This window comes from Oryx dammah, unplaced genomic scaffold, assembly GCF_014754425.2.
Source record: "Oryx dammah isolate SB20612 unplaced genomic scaffold, SCBI_Odam_1.1 HiC_scaffold_19, whole genome shotgun sequence".
NCBI lineage: Eukaryota > Metazoa > Chordata > Mammalia > Artiodactyla > Bovidae > Oryx > Oryx dammah.
This window is the reverse complement of record NW_024070203.1, coordinates 66,273,190-66,296,914: the sequence shown is the minus strand read 5'-3', so window position 1 is coordinate 66,296,914 and position 23,725 is coordinate 66,273,190. Positions and strand designations below refer to the sequence as shown.

General features: G+C 40.0%; 1 protein-coding gene across 1 annotated transcript; it reads right to left on the bottom strand.

Moving 5' to 3' along the window:
* Nucleotides 1–13,341: 13,341 nt before the first annotated feature.
* On the bottom strand, nucleotides 13,342–20,449 carry LOC120878907 (potassium voltage-gated channel subfamily V member 1). Its single transcript, XM_040261816.1, has 3 exons — nucleotides 19,822–20,449; nucleotides 18,430–18,959; nucleotides 13,342–14,935 (listed from the first exon to the last, which is right to left on the bottom strand). The coding sequence occupies exons 1-3, from the start codon at nucleotides 20,286–20,288 to the stop codon at nucleotides 14,424–14,426; spliced, it is 1,509 nt and encodes a 502-aa protein (XP_040117750.1). The 5' UTR covers nucleotides 20,289–20,449; the 3' UTR covers nucleotides 13,342–14,423.
* Between the last annotated feature and the right edge of the window lie 3,276 nt (nucleotides 20,450–23,725).

The window sequence follows — 23,725 nt, the reverse complement described above, 5'->3', positions numbered from 1 at the left end:
TCTTTTGTCACATTATGTAGGTAGGTCCAGCAGCATGCAGAGATAGCTCTGTATCGTAAAATCACTAAAGGGCTCAGATTCCTTCTGTATTGTTACCTTGCCATCATCTATCATATTTAAGGTGCTTACGGAATCCCAAGGATATAAGAATGAGGCAATTGCAAATACTAAGGCTTCCAATTCTAGATAATTATAGGATTAAACACGAGCTATACTCATGTTATGATTTGCTACTTACATATTTAAACTTGTTGTATTAATCACTTAGTAAATTGCATATTATCCATTCCATTGGTTGGATGATCTTGTTACTTACAACTAGTCTTTTGCTTTTTTTTAGAAAGTATTAACTTCTGGTTAAGCAGGATAAGAAAGAATACTCTAATTGAGCAGTGTCCTGGGTAGAAGGGTCTCTTCAGAATTTGTTACTGCTTGTACTTCTAGGGTTCCCAAGAAGGATGATGACCCTGGTTTTTGAAAAAGCTAAAACTAGGAGGAACCAGTGGAAAAGGAAAATAATTTTTAAAAATACAGAAGAGGAAATGATTAAAAATCTCGTACAGATGTTTGTTTTTTCTTGTTTTCTTCCCAAATGCCTCTCCTGGTAGACTCAATCTGGTAGATTATCCAGGTAGAAATATTTATCTAAATAAAGAATGAAAAATTGAATAGTAATGACATAATGATAATGTATTTTATTTGTAGGAGTTTTAGAGTTTCCATTGTGCCTGAAACAATGAGATCTAACCTTTGATAGAAAGGCATGGAAAGAAACAGCTTAAAGTGATAGGTTCTGAAAGAGAATTACTCTAAGATAAGAAAGTGCTCAAAGCAACTATATGTTAATCAATTTTGCACAGTCAGTAGGATGACAAAACTCCTCTTTGTGACCCCATGGACTGTAGTCTGCCAGGCTCCTCTGTCCATGGGATTCTGCAGGTAAGAATGCTGGAGTGGGTAGCCATTCCCTTTTCCAGGAGATCTTCCTGACACAGGGATTGAACTCAGGTCTCCTCCATTGTAGACAGATTCTTTACCATCTAAGCCGCCAGGAAAGCCCCATAGATATAAAGATCCAACTAAACTGATCTGTATTTATCCATGTAATTATTTTGTGAGTTCCTTTAGAGGTGACACATTTCTTTTAATACAAGCAAAAGTACTCATTATGGTTTGCTGATATAAAGACAGACCAAGTAAGCCTAGGAGAAAACAATCCATCTAGAATCAAATGATTACATCCAGTATAGATGTAGAATTTGATTATAAGTTTAAATAAGCATTTTATTTTTAATAATTAAAATGTAATTTTGAAGGAAATTTTAAATAACCTTCATATTTCAATGATATTGTAACTTTCTCACCTGTGCATTTTAAAAGGCTGCATTATTAAACATTATAGTTGTATCTTGGTCACCTTAAGTATCAACTAAATTACTTAGAGAAGTAATCTGAGACTTTCAGTAAATTGTGTATGTCTCCTTTATGGAACTTAATTTCTTTTTTCCATGGAATAGAAATAACTTATTTTAATATAAGAATTATTATTAAAGATGGAAAAAATATATATTTCAAATAACTTCATTTTAAAATCAGACCTCGTATTTTTAGAGCATATTTGATTTACAGAAAAATTGAGAATATAATACAGAGTGTTCAGCCCCACAAAGTTTTTCTTATTTTTTCCCTTATTATTAACATCTTGCATAAGTTTTTATACATAGTAATATTAAAATTAATGAATCAATACTGATGCACTATATTAATGAGAGTTCGTAACTTAATCACATGTCCTTAGATTTTACCTACTATCCTTTTCTGTTCCAGGAATTTTGTTTGTTTGTTTAGTTGCTAAGTCATGTCTGACTCTTTTGTGACCTCGTGGAATGAAGCCCACCAGACACCTCTGTGCATGAATTTTCCTGGCAAGAATACTGGATTGGGTTGCCATTTCCTTCTCCAGGGGAACTTCCAACCCAGGAAACCACATTATATTCAGTCATTATGTCTCTTTAGGCTCTGTGTGGTTTTGAGAGTTTTTCACACTTTTCCTTGTATCTGATGTTCTTGAAAATTCTGAGGATTGATCAGGCATATTACAGGATGTCCCCCTCTTGGAATTAGTTTGATATTTTTCTTATGATTAGACCAGGGAGGAAAATCACCCAGATAGTTTCATTTTCATCCTATCATATCCGACTATACATCATGACTTATGATTGTTAATATTGGTGATTACATGGAGCTGTTTTTCACTTTTCTCCATCTCAAATCTTTTTCCCCCTGTTTATTCTGTAATTTTTCAAAGAAAGTCTCTGTGCACAGAGTTATACATGGTATGGAGTTATACATCCTGACCTTTAGGGTGGAATAGCTACATAAATTATTTGGAATTTCTCTTCAAGGAAGATTTGTATCTTCTCCCTCATTTATTAATTTATTCAGTCATTTGTTTATATCAGCATGGACTCATGGATATTTATTTTATACTGTGGGTTATAATACAATAAATACTACTTGGTTTATTCTGCAGCTCAGATTATTCTAGCTCTGGCCACTGAGAGCTCTTACTGTTGGCTCCTTACTCTTTTAACTTAGACTCGGAGCATGTGGCTGGTCTTTTTTTCACTTTCAGGGTTTTGACACTATAAAATGCTCCAAGCTCATCTTTTATGTTTCCTGTCTCAGACTTAGAGTAAGCTATTTCTCTAAGGATCCCTGGTTCTTCTTTTTGGAGAATGGTATTGGAAACCAGGATCTGAGCGTTAGGCAGGGCTATTGCTCCTGGGGTGTTGCTTTTTTCAGTCCTGTGTCAGCCGATAGAGCAAAGAAGTATATGTGTATGTGCTAACTCATTTATGTACACTTATGTGTACATATTATACGTGTAACCATCTTTAACTATATTCATATAAACATGAGTTCATACTGATCTGTCCAACTTTAATCAATTAACCACATGGATCATTCCATCCTCTTCCCCTTACTTCTCTTTAAACTTCCACTCCAAAAATGAAAAAATGGGCTCGTACCATCTGCCACGTGGCTATCTCAGCTTCCCAGGTGGCTCAGTGGTAAAGAATCTGCCTGTTGGTGCAGGAGACACAGGAGATCTGGGTTCACTCCCTGGGTCAGGAAGATCCCCTTCAGGAGGAAATGGCAACCCAGTCCAGTACTTTTGCCTGGAAAATTCCATGGACAGAGGAGTCTAACAGGCTATAGTCCATTGGATCGCAAAAGAATTAGACATGACTGAGTAACTGAGCATGCATCTGCTGTCTATTTACCTATTTTTTTCTATTCCATTATGGGTTTATAGCAGTGTTAAAGTTGTGAATGCCTTCCCCTAGGAGGAAAAGCTTTATCCCCTGGAATATAGCCCTTATATGCAGTTCCTTTTCCCTTTGGTCTTACGGATCCATTGATTTTCAAAATCACTTAGGTCAGTACTTTTCTCTCATCTCCTTCAGTGAGATTGTTTCATATATTTATGATATAGTTACATTCTCTTCTCACAGTCTGCATTCCTTCCTGGAATCTTGTGATTTCCAGATTATTATTTTTAAAATTTTGCACACATTAGATTCAATTTTTTGTGCTAGAAAATTTTGTGAGTTTCGACAAATGCATCACATCATGTATCTGTAATTAGAATACCACACAGAATAATTTCACTAAATACAAATCCCCTGTGCTATACATATTTATCCTCCCCTTCTGACCAGGATCCCTAGTTTGAGTTTTTTCCTTTCCATTTCTCCATTTGGTCAAGGACAAAAATTCTGGTTCAGTTAAATAAGCTCTGAATAGTAACAATCTCCTCTGTTTAGAAATGTTGACTTTAATTAAAAATCACAATAAATGTTACTATTTGACAATTACCTTTCAGTGTAAATGAAGAACCCAATTGCAATCATTGTAATGGACCATAATAATGAATGGGTTGTAATATTTATTCTCTTTAGGTGTGAAATTTAATTCAATTATTGATGCAGGGTTTTGAATAGCAAACAGAACTTCTAAACATTTTTTCTATTTTCTTCAATAAAGCAATGATTGAAAGTTTGGGACAGAAATAAGATATAAATATTTCTAATTTTATTTTATTCAAACCCCTTTAGTTATTAATGCCCTTCTCAGTGGAATACAACATATTTGGGGAACACACGGGAGATAGGGTGATAACTTTGGGTCTTGTTTGCTGTAACAGTAATGCTTTTGGAAGCCTCCATATATGTTTGGCATGTCGACAATATTGCTAATTCCCCTCCACCCAAAGTTTATCCCATAAAGAATGCTTTAAATGCCAGTTAAATACATGATTTTTATTATCAAAATACCACGTAGAAAATACCAGCCAACTGTGGTTACTTTACATTTAGAAAAGCATGAAATTCACTTTTGAGTCCACAATCTGTCGAGAGTGGTAAGGTGTCTGAGACTTTGCCCTTCTAGTAGGCTAACAGTCAGTCTGCCTTAGATTCAAAGATCCTGGCAAAAGACATGGGACTCCTGGAACAGAGTTAAAAGATTTTGTTACTCATGGTAAACGAGGCAGCATGAGTTTCACATTTCTCTTGCTTCCCAAATCCCATGGGGGTGACATGGAGGTGGACTTGGTCAGTGCAATAGATATGTGTCATAGTGGAGAAACTCGAGTTTAGAAAACCCTAATCTTTTAAAAGCCTTCAGGTAAACATGTCTAACCTTTGACTCAAAGATAGACATTATCTTTATTATCCTGGGCATCACCTAAATACACTTCTGCCTCAAGGGAGATAATAGCTCTATTTTTCAACCTTTCATGCTGTATCAGTTCAGTTCAGTTCAGTTCAGTCGCTCAGTCATGTCTGACTCTTTGCGACCCCATGAATCGCAGCACGCCAGGCCTCCCTGTCCATCACCATCTCCTGGAGTTCACTCAGACTCATGTCCATCGAGTCTGTGATGCCATCGAGCCATCTCAGCCTCAGTCGTCCCCTTCTCCTCCTGCCCCCAATCCCTCCCAGCATCAGGGTCTTTTCCAATGAGTCAACTCTTCGCATGAAGTGGCCAAAGTACTGGAGTTTCAGCTTTAGCATCATTCCTTGCAAAGAAATCCCAGGGTTGATCTCCTTCAGAATGGACTGGTTGGATTTCCTTGAAGTCCAAGGGACTCTCAAGAGTCTTCTCCAACACCACAGTTCAAAAGCATCAGTTCTTTGGCGCTCAGCCTTCTTCACAGTCCAACTCTCACATCCATACATGACCACAGGAAAAACCATAGCCTTGACTAGCCGGACCTTTGTTGGCAAAGTAATGTCTCTGCTTTTGAATATGCTATCTAGGTTGGTCATAACTTTTCTTCCAAGGAGTAAGCATTTTTTAATTTCATGGCTGCAGTCACCATCTGCAGTGATTTTGGAGCCCCCAAAAATAAAGTCTGACACTGTTTCTTAAAAAGATACTCTAGAACAAAGCTATCAGTGCTTCTGTTTTCAAAATATTCAGAAGTGCAAATGAAGCATGGAAGTTTGTCTCCCCACATAATCTCTCTGTCTTCCTGAGACAAGCAATAAATTTCATTATGGTATAGAAAGTTTAATAATTTTATACAAAAATACTAGATATTGTGTTATTACTAAGAAGTATAGTTTTGAATTTCAGCCAATATTTCATTTAAAAATCATATATTCCATTTCCAACAAAGGTCCATCTAGTCAAAGCTATGGTTTCTCCAGTAGTCATGTATGGATATGAGAGTTGGACTATAAAGAAAGCTGAGTGCCAAAGAATTGATGCTTTTGAACTGTGGTACTGGAGAAGACTCTTGAGAGTCCCTTGGACTGCAAGGAGATCCAACCAGTCCATCCTAAAGGAAATCAGTCCTGAATATTCATTGGAAGGACTGATGCTGAAGCTGAAACTCCAATACTTTGGCCACCTGATGTGAAGAGTTGACTCATTGGAAAAGACCGTGATGCTGGGAAAGATTGAAGGCAGGAGGAGAAGGGGACAACAGAGGATGAGATGGTTGGATGGCGTTACTGACTCAAAGGACATGAGTTTGGGTAAACTCTGGGAGTCGGTGATGGACAGGGAAGCCTGGCCTGCTGCTGTCCATGGGGTCGCAAAGAGTTGGACACAACTGGACTGAACTGATAATCCATTTCCATACCTACTGTAGGAATAATTCTTTAGAAAGTCGTGTGAGACATTTTATTTTCTCTTTTGTCTCAAATTATGAATTAAATAAGGCAAAATACCTTTTTTATTAGCAGTTATAGAAAATTATGGAATATATTGACAAATTAATTTCTTCCTTGAAAATACTTTAGGTAACATCAAGTCAGTTTGCTAAATTTTCAATTATTTTTTGATTTTGGAGTTTCAAAAGTTTTTAGAAATGAAGAAATAAGATCAAGTAATTCTTTTCTAGCCAATGAGTGCTTCTGGCTCATCCCCTCCAAGTCCCTTTCTACAGTTCTTACAATCAGCTATAGTGCCTTTTTGCAATGTGTGTCATTCTTGCTTCCGACTTGTGAATTTTACTCTAATATATTCTAGTCTATTGTATGCTGTGCTATCTTATATCTTATCCCATCCATTCCATTCCATTTTATTCTACCTCCATTCCATTCTATTCCATCCACTCCATTAAGAAAATTTTCCTTAAAGGAAAATATTTTTCCATTAAGAAAATAGTGGTCACAACTGAAAGTTTATTTCATCATCCTTTAATGGCTTTTGATCTGTAGTTTAAAAAAAAAAAAACACACTCTGTATGTTAAAATAATTCAAGTTGTTTCCAAATCTGGGAGTAAGAGCTATTAATTACTTTTAAAAGAGATCTTATTTTCATATTAAAACGATAACAGAGGAATACCATACAGGTATGGAAAACGGCTCTAGCATTTTTTTTTAATTACTTTTATTTGACTCCAAGATGGGTGTTTTGGTTTAAAACACATTCTTTGATCCACAAGGTCTTTCAACCTTTGAAATTTGGAAGAAGATAGCAAAAAGCTGCTATTGTACTCTCCTGGCCAATTCTGGTATGGACTGGACAAATTGTGCTCCAATTCTTTTTTTGTTTCTAGATCATAAATTATCCTGTTTATGTAAATATCAGTTTCCTAGCTCCTCTCTCTGCACATGTACAATATTCTTTAAAGGCTATCATATGAAATTAAATGTAAAACTCTTGCTCTGTGCTCTGAAAAAGGGCTCTAGAAAATACATGTTAGTAATGGGTAAGAAAGGTGATTTTGCTAACTGAATCTTCAAATATGTCTGCTAAAATATCCTTGAAGATTTATTGAGAAGATAATATAATGAATGCCAAGTGGAGATATCGGACCTATTTGCCTGTCTACTTAGGAATTTGGAATCAAACAAATTTGTTTCTTTGAGTTATTTCTTTGGCATATTTTATTAGTAAGTGTGAAAAATTAAATAGAGTGTTTAATTAAAATTGAGAGTAGATGAATAAGTTAAAGTCATTTAAATGTCCATTGATAATAGATTTCTTAAAATTATTATTATAAAGTTAAATATTCCATTTTAGCTTAAAAAAAGAAATTCCACTGTTATCTGTAGAGATTTTTGTAAGGAGCAGCTCTTTCCCTTTGTTTAAAATCTTATAATAATTAGCTCATGTGAGGAAAGAAGATATGAGTACAGCTAAAGGTAGAAGAATGGCTTTTATTCACATTTTAGTCCTTTATTTTTCTTTTCCTGAGGCTTGTGGTCAAGGTGGTACAATTGTATATGAAGGTTATTATTATTTTTTTTAATTTGAGGAGCAAGTCCTGTTGAATGAATTTCCTGCAAAGTATAGTTTCCATAGCAACTGTAACTGTCTTTTATTTTCACATGTACCATTTAGAATTAGTTGACAATAATAATTACAGTCTAAGATAAAACATTTGCTATACAGCAAAGACATGTGTAAAGACATGATTTTGGGAAAATTGTCCTAGTTTAGAGAAACTGAAAATAATTTTTTAGGAAAATTCAACTTTCTTACTTAGATAATTGAAATTCTATCTACATATCCAGTGTGAAGTATTGAAGCGTTATTGATACATGCAAAGAACATCTTCCCTCCCATAGTTCAAAATTACTTTTGTTATTCTAAAATTTTACTCCTCAATCTCTCTCTCTCTCACTCTGTTTCTCAGTGTGTGTGTGTGCATGGATCAAACTTATCAAAAAGTCTCCAGTTCAACTATCAATATTATTTCTTTGGAAATATTTTGAGCACTGAACCACAGAATAATGTAGAAAATACACACTTACCATTATTCTGTTTAACTTATAAAATCTCTGAGACTATAGGCCTTCTAAAGAAGTCAAAGTAAGATTTTATATAATTGGAAGAAATGTCCCTCGACTTAGAAAACGAAGAGGAAATCCAAAAGTTAACATATTTCCCGTATTACTTTAAATTTAGTTGCATCATATTGTTGAAGACTAAATGTATTTATCTACTTCAGTGGTTTCATATAAATTAAAATATAAATAGGAAAGTATTTTTCAGTCATTGGATTATTGAGTGCCCATTTAAATAGTACCATACTGAGTGTGATGCTACCAGTTCAGAATGAGATTTAAATTGTTTTGAAAATTTCCCCTGCAGTATCACTTTATTTCTTTGTTCAAGAATAAAAGTAAAAACTTGACAATGATAATTCTGTGCAGCATAACTAACTATGGTGCACTCCGGACACAGTAATAAAGTGTTTCTAGATTGTACAAGCTTTCTTTGAGGTAGAGAAAAGCATAAGCATAAGTTAAAATTCTCTTTGTAGCTTTTTTAGGCTGTGAGGGTTTCGTGGGGGAAAGCGGGTGCTGCGGCGGGGTGCCCCCGCGGATAGTGGAGGAGGGAGGGGATGACTACCAGCTGCTATTCTGAGACCAATGACAGCAATGAATGCTCTGCTTCACTAATGCCTTTTGTTGTTGTTGTTTTTATTCACCAAGAGAGGCCTCTAGGATCCCTGGAGGAAGCAGACCTGTGCAGTTCCAGGGCTTGACCGTGGTGGCTGTGACTATGCACCACTCACGTCTCCTCCTGAGGGCAGCATGGTTGACTGATCACTTGAGCTATTGCCCATTGAGTCCAGTTTTAAAAAGAAGTGGGGCTCCTTAATGGGCTACTTTTGCTCAGAACTCTCCATCCACTCCGTGGAAATTTTCTTAGAATTCAACTGTAGTCAGAGACCCTTTTGACCTAATCCTCATCTCTCCATCTTCGCCTCAGGCATCAGACCTGCATCATGGTCTGAAGGTTCTTCCCATTTTCTCCAGATTCCTCCTCTTCATCTTTCACAAGCTATTTTCTTCTACAGTAAATGTCTTGCATGTAATTACAAATAATCAGCTGCTGTGGCATCTGCTTCTCAGAGTACTTGATCTGACATAGATTTTGGAGGGGAATATCAATAATTTGGTATCAGATGTGCTCATCATGAAGTATTATTGGATGCTCAGGTGTAGCCATTGAATAGGCAGTTAAGCACACAAATCTGAAGATGCAAGAAGTGAGACGAGAGGTCTATTCTGGAGACAGGAATTTGGGAGTTGACCAAGTATCAATGGTACGTAAGCAATAAAACGGGATGAGTTGGCCAAGATAATGATGGAAATAGCGAGAAGGACAGGCCTGAGGATTAAGCCCAGACTGACCCTCTCAACCAGAAAAGGTGAATGAGCAATGAGGTAGGAGGGAAATCAGGAGAGTGATAGGCTGGCAGTTAAGAGCAGAAAGTTTTTCAATTATGGTGAAGTCTTTAATTAACCTTGTAAATGTTGTTGATGGACCAAGCAATATGAAGTCTGAGCATCAACGACTGGATTTAGCAATTATGGGGGTAATTGCTGACCTTAAGAAGAAAGCTGTAGAGGAGATGTATGGTGGGAGATGGATTTGAGTGGATTATCAAGAAAGAATTGGGGGTGGGGGGAGAGTGATATTGTATAGAAATGAAGAAAATAGTATACAGAAAGCTCTCAAGAAGTTTTGGCATAAAGGGAAGCAGGGTATTGGGTGTTTTTGTTCATTTGTTTGCTTTTGTTTTGTTTCTAAGATGGAAAAAAATGAACCTATGTTTTCTATCTTGATAGGAACAATCCAGTAAGGAGGGGGAAAAGAGATGGTATACCAGGAAGAGGGGAAAGGCATTCTGAAGCCATGTCCCCAAGTTTCAGAGAAGAGTGGACAGTTCAACTCTTATAATAGAAGCAAAGGAAGATTGAATAGGCACAGATGGAGGTAGGTGGATAAATGTGGGTGCTGGCCCTGTGGAAAAATCTCTTCTAACTGATTCTATTTTCTGAGTGAAAGTGGAATCAAAGGGAGGTGTTAGAGGTTTATATTTATCTAGAGAGAGTGAATAGCTTCAGGAATTGCAGCATGATTGCCTTGCGGCATTAAGAACCCATTTGGGGTTTAGGCATGAATGTAAAATGAGAGCAGTCAGCACACGTTGGCTTTTTCTGTCTTCATGATCGGCTCTGCAGGGACAGCAGAAATAGGCAATGGGTTGGAATTAATTAGGGTTTGGATTTTACCAGTTGAATACTGGGAAGGAAGAGGGGGGCAATGGAGTTGAGGTGGTCAGCAAAGGAGTGATTTTAATACAAGGCAAGAGAGGATACGAAGATGGTTAGCATCCAAGTTGCCCCAGCATCCGTAAAGATAAAGCAAATGCCAATGGAGTTTGTGAGTAAAATTCTCCTTAAGTGACATTTTTATTAATATATCAGCATGGCTCAGAGACAGGTTCAGGAGTGCGGGTGCTTTTGCAAAGGAAAATCACCAAAGGAAGCACTAGAACACATCATTTGCCAACGGATAGCATCCTGGACAGAACCGAAGGACTGATAAGGCAGAGATATTAATGGCTCATATTTCAAAAGAGCAGGCTTTTCATGTTAACAGAATGTATCAGTGGAAATATTTGTCAAAGCAGTAAGCTTACTCAGTGATAATGTTTTGCTCAGATAACTTGGGCCAACATGTATATTTTCTGCAAGAACTAGTCAAAAGATTTTAATGAGAGAAAGAATTGCACATTGAAACACAGCACTGAGATTTCTACCTCAGTTAAATTCTTTGTGCATTTAATACATTATGCTTTATACTAATTTGCATTAAAATGGTAAATGCAACTATTCCTTGTATCAATATATATAGAAAAAAAACCCAGTAAAACATGAACTTGAGGCCACTTCTACCATACATACCTCAGTAATTTCTTAACATTGCTCCTTTAGGTTCTCAAACATTATCTTTATGCACTCAAATGTTTTTAACTGCTGCTGCTAAGTCGCTTCAGTCGTGTCTGACTCTGTGCGACTCATAGACGGCAGCCCACCAGGCTTCCCCATCCCTGGGATTCTCCAGGCAAGCATACTGGAGTGGGTTGCCATTTCCTTCTCCAATGCATGAAAGTAAAAAGTGAAAGTGAAGTCACCTAGTCATGTCCGACTCTTAGCAACCCCATGGACTACAGCCTACCAGGCTCCTCCGTCCATGGGATTCTCCAGGCAAGAGTACTGGAGTGGGGTGTCATTGCCTTCTCCTGTCTTTAACTAGTGTTCTTTAAATAGCCTATAACGAAATTATTTATATGTCCAAACAAATTAAATATTGTTCTATAGCAATTATTCTTAGACTTTTGACAAATATCAAATTTTTAAAATACTGGAATTACAGTTCTTGCCTTGATTTGTTACTTAAATTTGGTTTGGTTATATGTACAATTTATTAAATAGATATACCAATATTTTATATGACAGCAAAACTGACGAAGCAGTAATATTTTAAAATTTCTTTTGAAATATCCACATCTCAACAAAATTTATACAGCTCACATACCACATTTCTGGAGAACATATTAGAATTTTTTGCAGTAGGAAAAGTAGACGTGTAATACACTTTTTCATTTTCTAGCTATTAATTATTCTAAAGATAATATTTTTCTTGTCTAATTGTGGCTACATGGTGTGACAACTGTTCCTTAGATGCACCATTCCACCTTTGAGAATAAGCTGATATTTTTCTTAAGGCATATTGAATCTCTCTAGCCATAAGAAATTGGCTTACTTGCCCCTGAAGGGTATCCCTGTGCACAGTGTATACGGGAATAATGAAATCTGTCATATATCTTCAAGGAGTATCATTTTCAGGGACCAGCAGGTTGGAACTCATTCCTGGTTCTGGCACTCTCCATGGGCTGTGTGAATTTAGGCAGGTCCCTTCATCTTTTTGTGCTTCAGCTCTGTCATCTGTGTTCCCCTCGTAGTCTTGAATAGAATATTAAATGCAAGAGAATAGAACTTGATCTGGTTTAACAAAGAATCTCAAGCCCCAGCACATAAATGGATCCTGAATCAATATTTGTTGGATGGATAAATATATAAGTTGTATAATTAGAAGAGTTTAGCAATAGTAATTCTATAATAGGAATACCTTGAAGATACAGTGACAAAATATATGATGAGTACAGAGCACAGCCTGGATCTCTTCTTGGGGAGAGTTCTAGATAAGCCAGAATGAGTTTGCCTTCTGTGTCTATTTCCCCTTCAGAGTGTGGGTGCCATTTATATTAGGACAAGTGGCCCTGTGGTATGCTCTAGCAACTGGGAATTGTGTAAGAGGGAAAATATTTATTTTATTACTACTCATATCTCTTAAATATTTCATAATATTTGGGAGAAGTGGAAACAAGCCAAATGGATTAAAGTATTTTAGCGTATAATTTAAAACTCATGCCATCAATGGAAACATTTTTAGAGCTTAAATATGCATATCAGAAAGCTAGAGGTAGTGTATATGATATTTCATTGATTTTAAGATGCGTATTTAAAAATTTTTACATATCCGAAATCTGGATGCATTTTGCAATTAGTGGTATCTTACAATTCATTGGACTTTCTTTTGTTCTTTTTCCTGCCTTTTCTCTCTTCCTCTCTCTCTTCTTTGTAGTTTATAATAAGGTATCCTTAAATAGATTTAATGACATATTATACAGACATACATTAAATTTGTCCTTCTCAGTGTTTATTTCTTACCATAACTCAACCCCAAAAAGAACCTGTTAGGCATTTTTCTAATTTCCCAGCCCATGGAATATTAATACCAAAGATATACGCTATAATCTCTTTGTGTATTGCATGGATATATGTGTTGTATGAATAAAAACAGTAGGATTTTTTGTCCCCCTCCAAGAAACAATTTTTGTCCCCTTGGGGACACTATTATATTCATTGAGATTGCAGGTATGAAAATAATACTCTGTATTATTCTTAGTTTTTGAAATCTCATTTATAAGAACATTGGAAACCATAAAATAATTCCCAAGTTTAGAACTGTTGGCTTTAATTATATAACAAACTGACTAGGAATTTTATTTTATCCTGAAATACTGTCAAAATGCATTTAAAGTTGAAACATTTGCTATTTACCCCAACAGTCAGAAAGCTGTCCACAATACTTTTTGTTAACAATTAAAAGATTGTCAAATTCATCCAACGGTATCATTCAACATAACATTCTTATATTATGAAATAAGATGATTTAATAACTTCAGTGTATATACATTTAAGATCCTCACCAGTTCATTACTTACAAAGTCACCATTTTAAAGACATAACTTGAACACCGAGTCAATAATGAGATATTTAAAGACCATCTAGTTTCCATGGAGTATAAAGAGATATTGCCTTTATGCTCCACATATGTACTCCATGAGAAGGATGAGGAAGTGCAATTCTCAAAGCCTTTAGTTAGCACTCTTCTACCGCAGCCTAGGTAGTTTTTGGATTCTACCTTCAAAACTAATGATGGAACATATAACTCAGTCCATCTGGGACCAATGTCTGCACCAGAGGAAAGATAGGCACTCAGTCTATGATCATCAGATCAGAATTTTCTCCCAAAAAGCTAATTGTTATATTCAGCAGCTTTAACTGTTCAAGAAAGGAGTGATTTACTTACTTGGAGAATATCTTTTTATAACAAAATTGTTCACCATGATCTTCTATGTTCACTTATCTTTGCTCTGGGCTATGCCGTTTAATGTCCATCCTTTAAAATTAGAGGTGCAAAAGACTCTAAAAATTAGTGATAGGAAATCGTTTAACGTTATTGTATCCATTACACTATTATTTTATATTTGACAATTCTAACACATGCCTATTGGCTTTGTTGCCTTGGGTGGTGTTAAATGGCTATTTTTGAGACTCAAGTGTGTCAGAACAATGTGCTGTTGTTTTGGGGGCATGTGGACTATTCTAGTAGACCAAGCAACGTGTCAACTAAAATGAACACAGGCAGGACTCAAAAGAGACTCAGCAGCAGTGTACAGACATCCATATCAAGGCTTTATCAATCAAGTTAGTTTTACACAAGTTTTGTAAGTAAACTGAAAGTGAATTCAAAACCAGAAATCATCTCCTCCACTGCTCCTAGTACTTGCTCTTTCTCTGCCTTTCAGTCGAAGCATCTCCATGATACTCCGGGCATAGACATCTCTCAAGTTCACACTGATATATGAGTCAGTGGCTATATTCTTGGTAAGTTTCTTCAGAGCCTCACGCTGTCTAACAGCTGCTTCCTTGAGCTTCAAGGTGAAGTAGCAAGCAGAGAAGCGGTCGTTAATAATAGCAATGGGCAAGGCCAAGACCAGGATTCCCGATAAGATACACATGAAGGCCACAATCTTGCCCGTGGTGGTGTCTGGTCTGATGTCTCCATATCCCACGGTAGTCATGGATGTTGTGGCCCACCACCAGGCACAAGGGACACTTGTGAAGGTTGTGTCGGGAATGCTCTGCTCAGCAAAATATTCCACAGTTGAAAATATAGAGATTCCCACAGACAGAAACAGGAGCAGCAGGCCAACTTCTTCGTAACACTGGGTGATTGTCATTCCAAGGGAGCGTAAGCCTGTAATAGAACAGTTGGTGTCAGTCACGGCCACCCCTTCTCCCTTCCTCTGCACATTTCCCCTCGCTCTCCTTCCCTGCTAGCCATCCCAAAACATGCATTTGATATTTCCTATGGCTCCAGCATTGGGCAAAGTTCTGGGGGTACAGAGGTGATAAGTTACAATCTACAGGAAGTTCTTAGTCTAGTTGATGGGGACTGATTGAGAAGGCTAAAAATAAATATAATTAGGTTCATTCTCTCACTTATCTATTACACGTGCATGTGAGCATGCTAAGTTGCTTCAGTCATGTCTGACTCTGTGCGACCCTGTGGACTATAGCCTGCCAGGCTCCTCTGTCCATGGGATTCTCCAAGCAAGAATACTGGAAGGGGGTATTCTTGCCATGCCCTCTTCCAGGGGATCTTCCCAACCCAGGGATCGAACCTGTGTTTCGTAGGTCTCCTGCAGTGGCAGGTGGGTTCTTTATCACTAGTACCACCTGGGAAGCTCCTAGCTATTAAACACCTACTATTTATACAAAAAATATGAGAGAGGAGAAGAAGGGCAGGCAGGGGACATTCGATGGCACGGTGTCCTTCATACAATGCGAGCCTCTGCAGCATTGTACGAGGAGGGCTCTTTTGGCCAGGTCTGCATTTCGATGCATCACCTTGTACACTGTTCTAAGGCAGTTTTATGCTGTCTCCTTATATTTTATGTGTCTGTTTTTCTCACTTTCCTGATAACACAAGTTTAACACAATTAGGGGCATCATAATCTGAAAGAGCCAGAAGTAAAAGATGAGAATGAAGTGAAGCAGTAAAAACAAGTTAGGATTCAGGAACAAAATTCACAAAAGAACATCAAATCTACATGTGAGGACATTCTTAAAGGGGTAGCAGGAGGGGTTCCAGTACTGCTCCATTTCAATGGCACCCACTGAAATTTTTGTCCTTAATACAAAGTTATAGCAAGAGGAGCCCATTATAGGATCGCTATTTGAATAAGGTATCTTCCCTAGCACTAGAGATACTGATTAAAGTTTACCCATATTTTGAAGTCATATTAACATGATGTCACAATGATATTGTCTCAAAAGTCCAAAGTAATACCTCTTGGAATTACGTTTAAATTTTTATTCACTAGAGACTATTTTAAATACATTAAAATACTAGTTTTGCTCTCATTATTCTGAATTTTGTTCTTAGAATTTTGAGATGTTCTTTAATTATTGGCCAGCTATTTTAAAAGACCAATGAATATAATTTAAGATTTAACTTTAAAAGGCATTTTAAATAATATCTTTAGAATACCTTTTAGAAAACTGGCCTTGATGTGTCTGTATTGAATTGGATTTCTGAAATTGAGAACATATGAAGAAATGCATAGTGTTTGGAAAGACTATTGCCATTCCAATGTTCTAGACAGTTCATTTTGAAAAGAAACAAAGTGGCCTGAATTTCTGCAGGTTATATCAATTAACTCAGATAATTCTAAAAAATAGATGTTATATTTATTATGCCATTTTATGGGTGAGCAGACCAAGGCACAGAAAAGTAGCATATTTAGTACAAGATAACATGCCAAAGACTTAAAACTAGGCTGTCTGGTCCACCATTGTCTTCTTAAACCATTATTTCATAATACTTCTCAATTTTATTTATAGTTAATACATAGAGAAATATGTGCTCTATGTTTATATTTTGCTAAATGTAATGCTTAAGATAAAACTGTCAAATATTCATTGCAACTGTTCATATCTTTTCAATAAATTAAGACTTTATTAATACTTCTACTTGCCTTAGAACTGAGAAAACCTTTGAAGAGGTGACATGGTGGAAATTACTATTATTTTCTTTTTCCTTTCTTTGGGGGAAAAGTGTAGTCTTTACTGGGTGTTTTTAAATTGAATCCTGTGAAGAGTTTATAAATACTAGAAGAAAGCATCCTATTATGGGTGTCAGAAAACAAAGAGTGGTACTTCTAAAAGTTGTTGGAAACCCCATTATCAAATCCCTGGTATATGAGGCTAGCTAGGAAAATACACTACCAAAATTATATTAGGAACAGTCCTAGTTTCCTCAGAGATGTGGGGGGGAGAACATATCTGAGCTTCATTTCTTCCTAGATATAAAAGGAGAGATCTCTACCATCAACTCCTTTTAGGTGACCAGTCAGGCATATATCTACGGAAATCAGTGGGAACAGGAGTCTCTAGTCAGTTATTTGTATTTATATGTTTCGTATTAATATTGTATCTTACTCCAGTGTTTCTCAAAGTGTTTCTCAAGACCACCTACATCAAAGTTAGCTTGTTAAAATGCATGCTTCTGGATCCAACTCCCAAAACTCAAATCTGAGTCTCTGGAATTGGGGCTCAGAATTTGCATTTTAACAAGCTTTTCAAGGGATTCTTGTTTTTATTAAAGTCTAACATAAGGGAACACATATGTGCTCCAGAACATCTAACAGACGGCAGGGCCAGTCACTGAGAATCCCTGCCCTTAGGGATGGAAGCATCATCTTTAATGGATTTGTATGATTTCCTCTGATTTGCCTATAATTTTTCATGTACAATTGTGTGTGTGTGTGTTGTGTAGATATTTCTCTATAGAGAGTGTTCTTTAGATTTTGAAGGCTTTATGGATACATAACAAAAAGCTAAGGCATTATTGTTACTGTCTCTCTTATGCCTCCCCAGTTCAGGACAAAAAAATTCTCGGATACTAGACAGGGCATTTAATTAGTGTCTTTAGCTTTCTTGTAGGTGCTTCCCAGATGGTTCACAGTGAAGACTCTGCCTGAGATGCAGGAGATGTGGGTTCCATCCCTTGGATGGGAAGATACCCTGGAGGAGGAAATGGCAACCCACTCCAGCATTCTTGCCTCGGAAATCCCATTGACAGAGGAGCTTTGTGGGTTACAGTCCAAAGGGTCGAAAAGACCCTTTTACTTCTAAAGCAAATATTTCCACTGTTTCCCCCCAAATTATGAGAAGGCCCCCAGTGCCCAGTCCTCTTTTTGCATAGCCAGAGAAGGTCCTGGAGGACTGACTTTCTCTTCTGCCAGCAAACTAGTGTGAAAAACATTTCCTTCGACACAGAAAAGAAACTGACTTATGTTCCTATATATCATATATAATTTGTGCATATCTTTTTATGTGCTGCTTATGCATATTTTATGTAGCACCTTCCAGAAGCAGTGTGTCTTTAATTTTTGTACATCTTCTGGGCACCTGGGTTAAAATAAATTAAAATGAACATATGGTTAAATAGTTTCTCACGTGTCTTAAGGAGAGAGTGTATGAGAGGCAAGTTGTCCTCTCTACCTGTGATAACAACCTCAAGGTTTTGCATTTCAGTACCTTTCTGGAGATCATAATTGTGTGAAATATAGCAGGTGGTATTCTGAGTGTCAATTGAGAGTCAAGAGTCGCTTCCCTTGGACCCTGGTCAAAGCCCTAATGTTTAAGAACAACAGCGAATGAAAAGGCATCACGAAACCTGAATACCTGTGGAATGCCTGCCCAGTTTGAGCATGCGCAGAGCCCTGAGCAGCCTCAAAACCTGAACGATGCGCCCCACGTTTTCCAGCTCCTGTGTAGTCTGGCTCCCACTCAGGCTCTCTACCAGGAGAGTGATGTAGAAGGGCAAGATGGCAAGGAGGTCTATGATGTTCGGCACTTTCCTCAGGAAGCGGCACCTGTCCCTCACGCACAGGAAGCGCAGGACAAACTCCCCCGTGAACCAACTGATGCACACATACTCCAGGATTTCCAGCAGCTGTGGGTCCAGCCAGCTTAACTCGGCTGACATCAGGGCCATGTTGACGATGGACACCGCCACAAAGATGATGGAGATGACCCCAAAGATTCGGGCCGCTGTGCACGACCCAGGCTTCTCCAGGATGTTCCAGAGCTTCTGGCGGATGGTGGGGCAACGTCCCTGGGAGAAGTCCTGTTCACTCTCATGCTGACTCTCCTGGTCTTCTGTGTCCTTCTTAAAGTCTAACGTTTCACTCAGCTCCTTTCTTCTGAAGTATCTTTTAGGGAAGACAACCTGGTGATTAGTCTAACTTTTTAAAAATACTGAAGTGAAGTGGGAATTAAACTCGGCAGTGAAGTCATGCTTCTTAATTCAGTAACATGCAGAACAAGTTCATGCCATATTTTACCCAGGCCGTCTTTTCACAGGACTCAAATGTGAAAGATTATTGCTTTTAAAACGGTGCTTTTTTGGTAGAAGTTTATACAGAATAAATTATACGTAGCAAAGCTACTTTAGATTAATGCATTTTACGACCTACTTTTTTTCTTGTAACAAGAACAGAAGTTTGCAATAGGGAATTTTTTTTTTAATGTGGGTAATGGAAAGATATTCATGATGAAATGGTAATAATAGCAAAGTAATTGCAAAATAATAGATCTCCAAAGTGCCACACTTATTCACAAAGAACCAACTTTCTGTCTTCTGGATTTAAAGCAGTTCTTTATCCAAGTTTTAAAACTGAAGCCTCCTAAGTGTGATAAAGCACCACTCTCTATACTGTAACCTACATCCTTTTAGGTGCATTTTTTGGAGCATAATTTTTGACTCATCTTTACAATCACCAGATATTTATTGCAGGCCTGACCACTCTTGATTACAAATGAATTAGCATACCTTCACTAGAAAAAGCAGAAAGTTCAAAAAGTTCCATCAAAACTTGGCTTTGATGCTTTCCGGCCCCCACTGCCACCCTGCCTTCTTCTGGCTCCTAAACGGCCACAGGTAGTATTCTTAGGCCTGGCTAGAGCGAGGCTTGGATGAAGTCTCAAATCTTGCCCCCGGCCGCCCCATCCCCACGGCGCCCGCTGCCCCGCCCCGACCCCCCCGCGCCCCCGCCCCCGGCGCCTCGCGGGTACCTGTCCCGGCAGCAGGAGTCAATGCTGAGCTCGTCGATGCCCCAGTACTGGATCTCCTGGAGGAAGGAGAGCGCGCATAGCTGCTCCATGACGTGCAGGCGGCCGGTGCGATAGTAGTGCAGGACGTAGCGGAAGGCTTGCGAGCTCCGGTCGAAGAAGTACTCGTTGTCCACGGGATTGGCGTCGTCACAAAGCTCCAAGGGGCTGGGCACGGCGGCCAGGGCCCCGCGGCGCCGGCACGAGGCCACCACCACGGCCAGCTTGCCCAGGCGCGTGTGCGGGAAGCAGGACAGCGCCTGCTGCGAGAGCACAAAGCGGCTGCCGCCCACGTTGACGGTGAAGCTGTCCCCGAGCGCCAGGGGCTCCCCTTCACCCTCGCTGCAGAAGACGCTGGAGTCCAGCGAGGTCAGGGAGGCGCTGTCCAGCGAGGAGTCCGGCGGCGCTCGGCCCCGGGGAGGCAGCTCCATCCTCGCCGCCGCTGCCGGAGAGCGCCTCGAAGTTGAGGGGGAGGGGGTAGGCACGGCCGGGATTTCCCGGGCTCCCGAGGGGGGTTCCTCCCACCCGCGAACCTTTCCTCTCTCCACCCCCTGTGCTGGTTCTCCCTCTCGCCGCTAGGGAGCCGCGAGTGCGCGGGAGCCGCGCATCCGTGCCTGGGATGGAGACGAGGGGTGGCGCCCTAGGGAATCGCTCACGTGCGGACCAAGCCGAGGACAGCCGCCGGGCACACAGTTGGTCGCCGTGGTCCTTCTCGGACTCACTACCCGTTCTCCAACTTTGTAACTGAGACCTCCAGCCCGGAGGTGTTTGGGTGGAAGGCCTCGCGGCCGCTGGAGCGGGTGGGGAGGGGAAAGAGGAGGGAGGTCTACCGTGGAGGAGGGCTCGTCGAATCTTGAAGGAATGTAAGCAAGGGGGTGGGCGAGACTCACGCCCACCTGCAGGGGACCAAAACGAAAAGTTCAGCAGCTAAGGAAGGGGCAACCGGGTCTGAGTCTTTTGCAACTTCGGGATGTATATTCCTCCCTCTTCTTTTGCGGCGCGGCCTCATAGGCCTCCCGGGGAGCGGTCGCTGGAGGTGCGCGCACGTGGGGGAGGGTGACCTGGGCGCGCGAGGCGTGTCATTTGCTGGCATTCACTCTCAATCACTCTGGCACCCTCCTCTCCTAATTTTTGACCTCCTGGTAGGGAAATGAGCGCAGTTAACGCTGACTTTTGATTAAGTCTCAGCGAATCACTGCGAACCAGGGGTCGCCGTGGCCAGCTCCCATCACATGTTGAGACACTTTGCGCCCTTCGGTTCAGCCGAGTCTGTCCCTACAAGTTTCCTGGAGAGGAGGTGTTCTGGGCGCGTTTCTCGGCACACAGCGAAGCTGTCATTTTAGGAGAAGGGAAGGCAAAAAGACAAGGACTAGAACAGGCGTGGGCTGGGGCAGGAGTTTAAATAGGAACGACAACTCGGCAAAGGGAGAAGCCGAGCGCCGCGCCCAGGTGAGGCTAGGAGTGCATCCTTGGGGGCCCCCGGGAGTCGCGCCCTGGCCAACCTGTTGGACACGGGGCTGGAGTGGGGAGGCGGGCAGGGTGACTCACCTGCTGCTCCGTGCACATCTGGGTTGCGCTAAGTGCTAGCTGCTGGTTACGGAGCCTAGGTTTGATCCTCTGGATCTACACGAGTCTGACTTGGCAGGTCCAGGAGCAGAGCTGTGCTCGCCACCGAGTTCTTCTGGTCTCCACTCGTCGCCACGCGACTCGCGGCTCCGGCCCCGCGGCTGCGGCGGAGGGTGGCCGCCCCCGCCCGCGTTCCCTCCCAGCCCCCGGCGGTTCCCGGCGCCAGCTGTGGGGAGTGCGGGGAGCGGAGGGAGCGGAGACCGGAGGAGGAAGTGAGGCGCTCGGTGACTCTGAATATTGCATTCATCTTGAAGGCACTTCAAGGATCCTATATTAGATTCCCGGTTCCCTGAATCTGTGCGCTCAGGAATGCTAAGAACAAAATTTTCAGCTGTGTAACTGCCCTAATCCTGCTAAACTCAGGGTTAGGGAAATTATATTAACTGCTTTGGGTGGCATGGTTCAAGGTTTTCCCCATTATTTTCAGCAAGCTTCTGGAAACCTTGCCTTTTTTTTTTTTTTTTCAAAAGTCTTTGCAAAAATGAGTGAACCATACTTATTTCCTTTTTCCCCCCTTGTAAGTAGTTTTACAAAGTATTTATCTAGCCAGCAAAGGCCTCAACACCTTCTTTAGTAAAGTTCAAGTTTTAATTAAAAAACACTCAGTGTTTAGTGGGTGCTTACTTTAGGCCAGGAAATTTTTGTAAGCCCCTTACTCATCCAGTACCTTATGTGATTGTCATAACAATACTGTGAAGTAGAATATTCATTGAAAGGACTGATGCTGAAGCTCCAATACCTGGCCACCTGATGCAAAGAGCCCACTCATTGGAAAAGACTCTGATGCTGTGAAGGATTGAGGGCAAAAGAGAAGAGGGCAGCAGAGGATGAGATGGTTGTAATGCATCACTGACTCTATGGATATGAATTTGAGCAAACTCAGGGAAATAGAGACAGATGGACAGGGAAGCCTCGTGGGTTATAGTCCATGGAGTTGCAAAGAGACACAACTTAGTATATAGGTACTGGGAAGGTTTGTTTTTGTTTTTAAGGTAGTGAAGCTTTTCCTTTGCATAGAGAGAAAAACTTCTCCAGTATTTCAATTGTTGATTGTTTGGGCATTGAAAAAAGCCCACCCACCCCCCACCAAAAAAAGCCTTATTCATCCCTTAGTGTGAATAACTTGAATCAAATGATTAGCAGTAGCAGTCTCCCGTAACTTTACAGATTATTGTGAGGAAGGGGGAAAACTGACCAAGGAGAATGACAGCTTTGGGTGAGAAGGGAGGTCTTGGAAGGTGACCAGAGGTTAGCAAATGGCGCCTGAAGCTCGTGGGTCTCTTGCACTGCCACCAGGACCTTGGACTTCAGTTGTAATTAGTGGTGTCTTGTAGAAGCAATTGTAACAGTAACCATCCTTGAAGCATAAGCCTCAAGCTAAGCATCTGAATTCTCACAGTGATCCGGTTAAGTAAGTTCTGTTATCCTTCCCTGCTGCGTGCATGCTCAGTCATGTCTGACTCTTTCCTACTCTATGGATTGTATGGGATTTTCCCAAAAAGAATACTGGAGCAGGTTGACATTTCCTCCTCCAGAGGATCTTCTGGACCCCGGGATCTAACCTGTGTCTCTTGTATTTCGGTCAGATTCTTTACCACTGAGCCATCTGGGAAGCCCATGTACTGTTATCCTTAGTCACAAATCTCAACTCAGAAGCTCACAGGTAATAAGAAGCTTTCCCGGTTGTACAATGAATGTGTAAAGGAGTATGTGAAGGGGTCTTTCTGACTCCAGGTTTCATTTCCATTGCTAAGATCCAACATTTTCAATTGACCTTCAATATGACTAAAATGATTTCAACTAATTAACAATTAGTCCTAATTATAATTAGGAAGATGATTACTAGTTAACTGGGAGTATGACAAATGACCCATCTTAAAATATAGAGTCTCTTGGATAGTAAAAATCCCTTCCTTCTTCCGTGTACTGTTAATCTGTTACCTCTGCCCTTTCATTGATTGTCCAGGTTTGAGTCTGAGAGTCCAATGGAAAACATACAATGGTGGGGCGGGCAATGAATCCATTCAAAGGGTATCCTTTCTGGTCTCTGATCTTGAGTTGACATATATCTTGAAGTATGTGAAGAAGTGAAAGAAGAATTGCTGCTAAGTAGTTGTGGGTGGTGAGATCTTGCTTTCGATTTCATTCCTACTTAGCATGGGAGGAACATGATTGTCATGTAGGAGGCAGCACAGAACTGAGACATGAAAACTCGACAATCTAATGACTTTGAGTATATTTC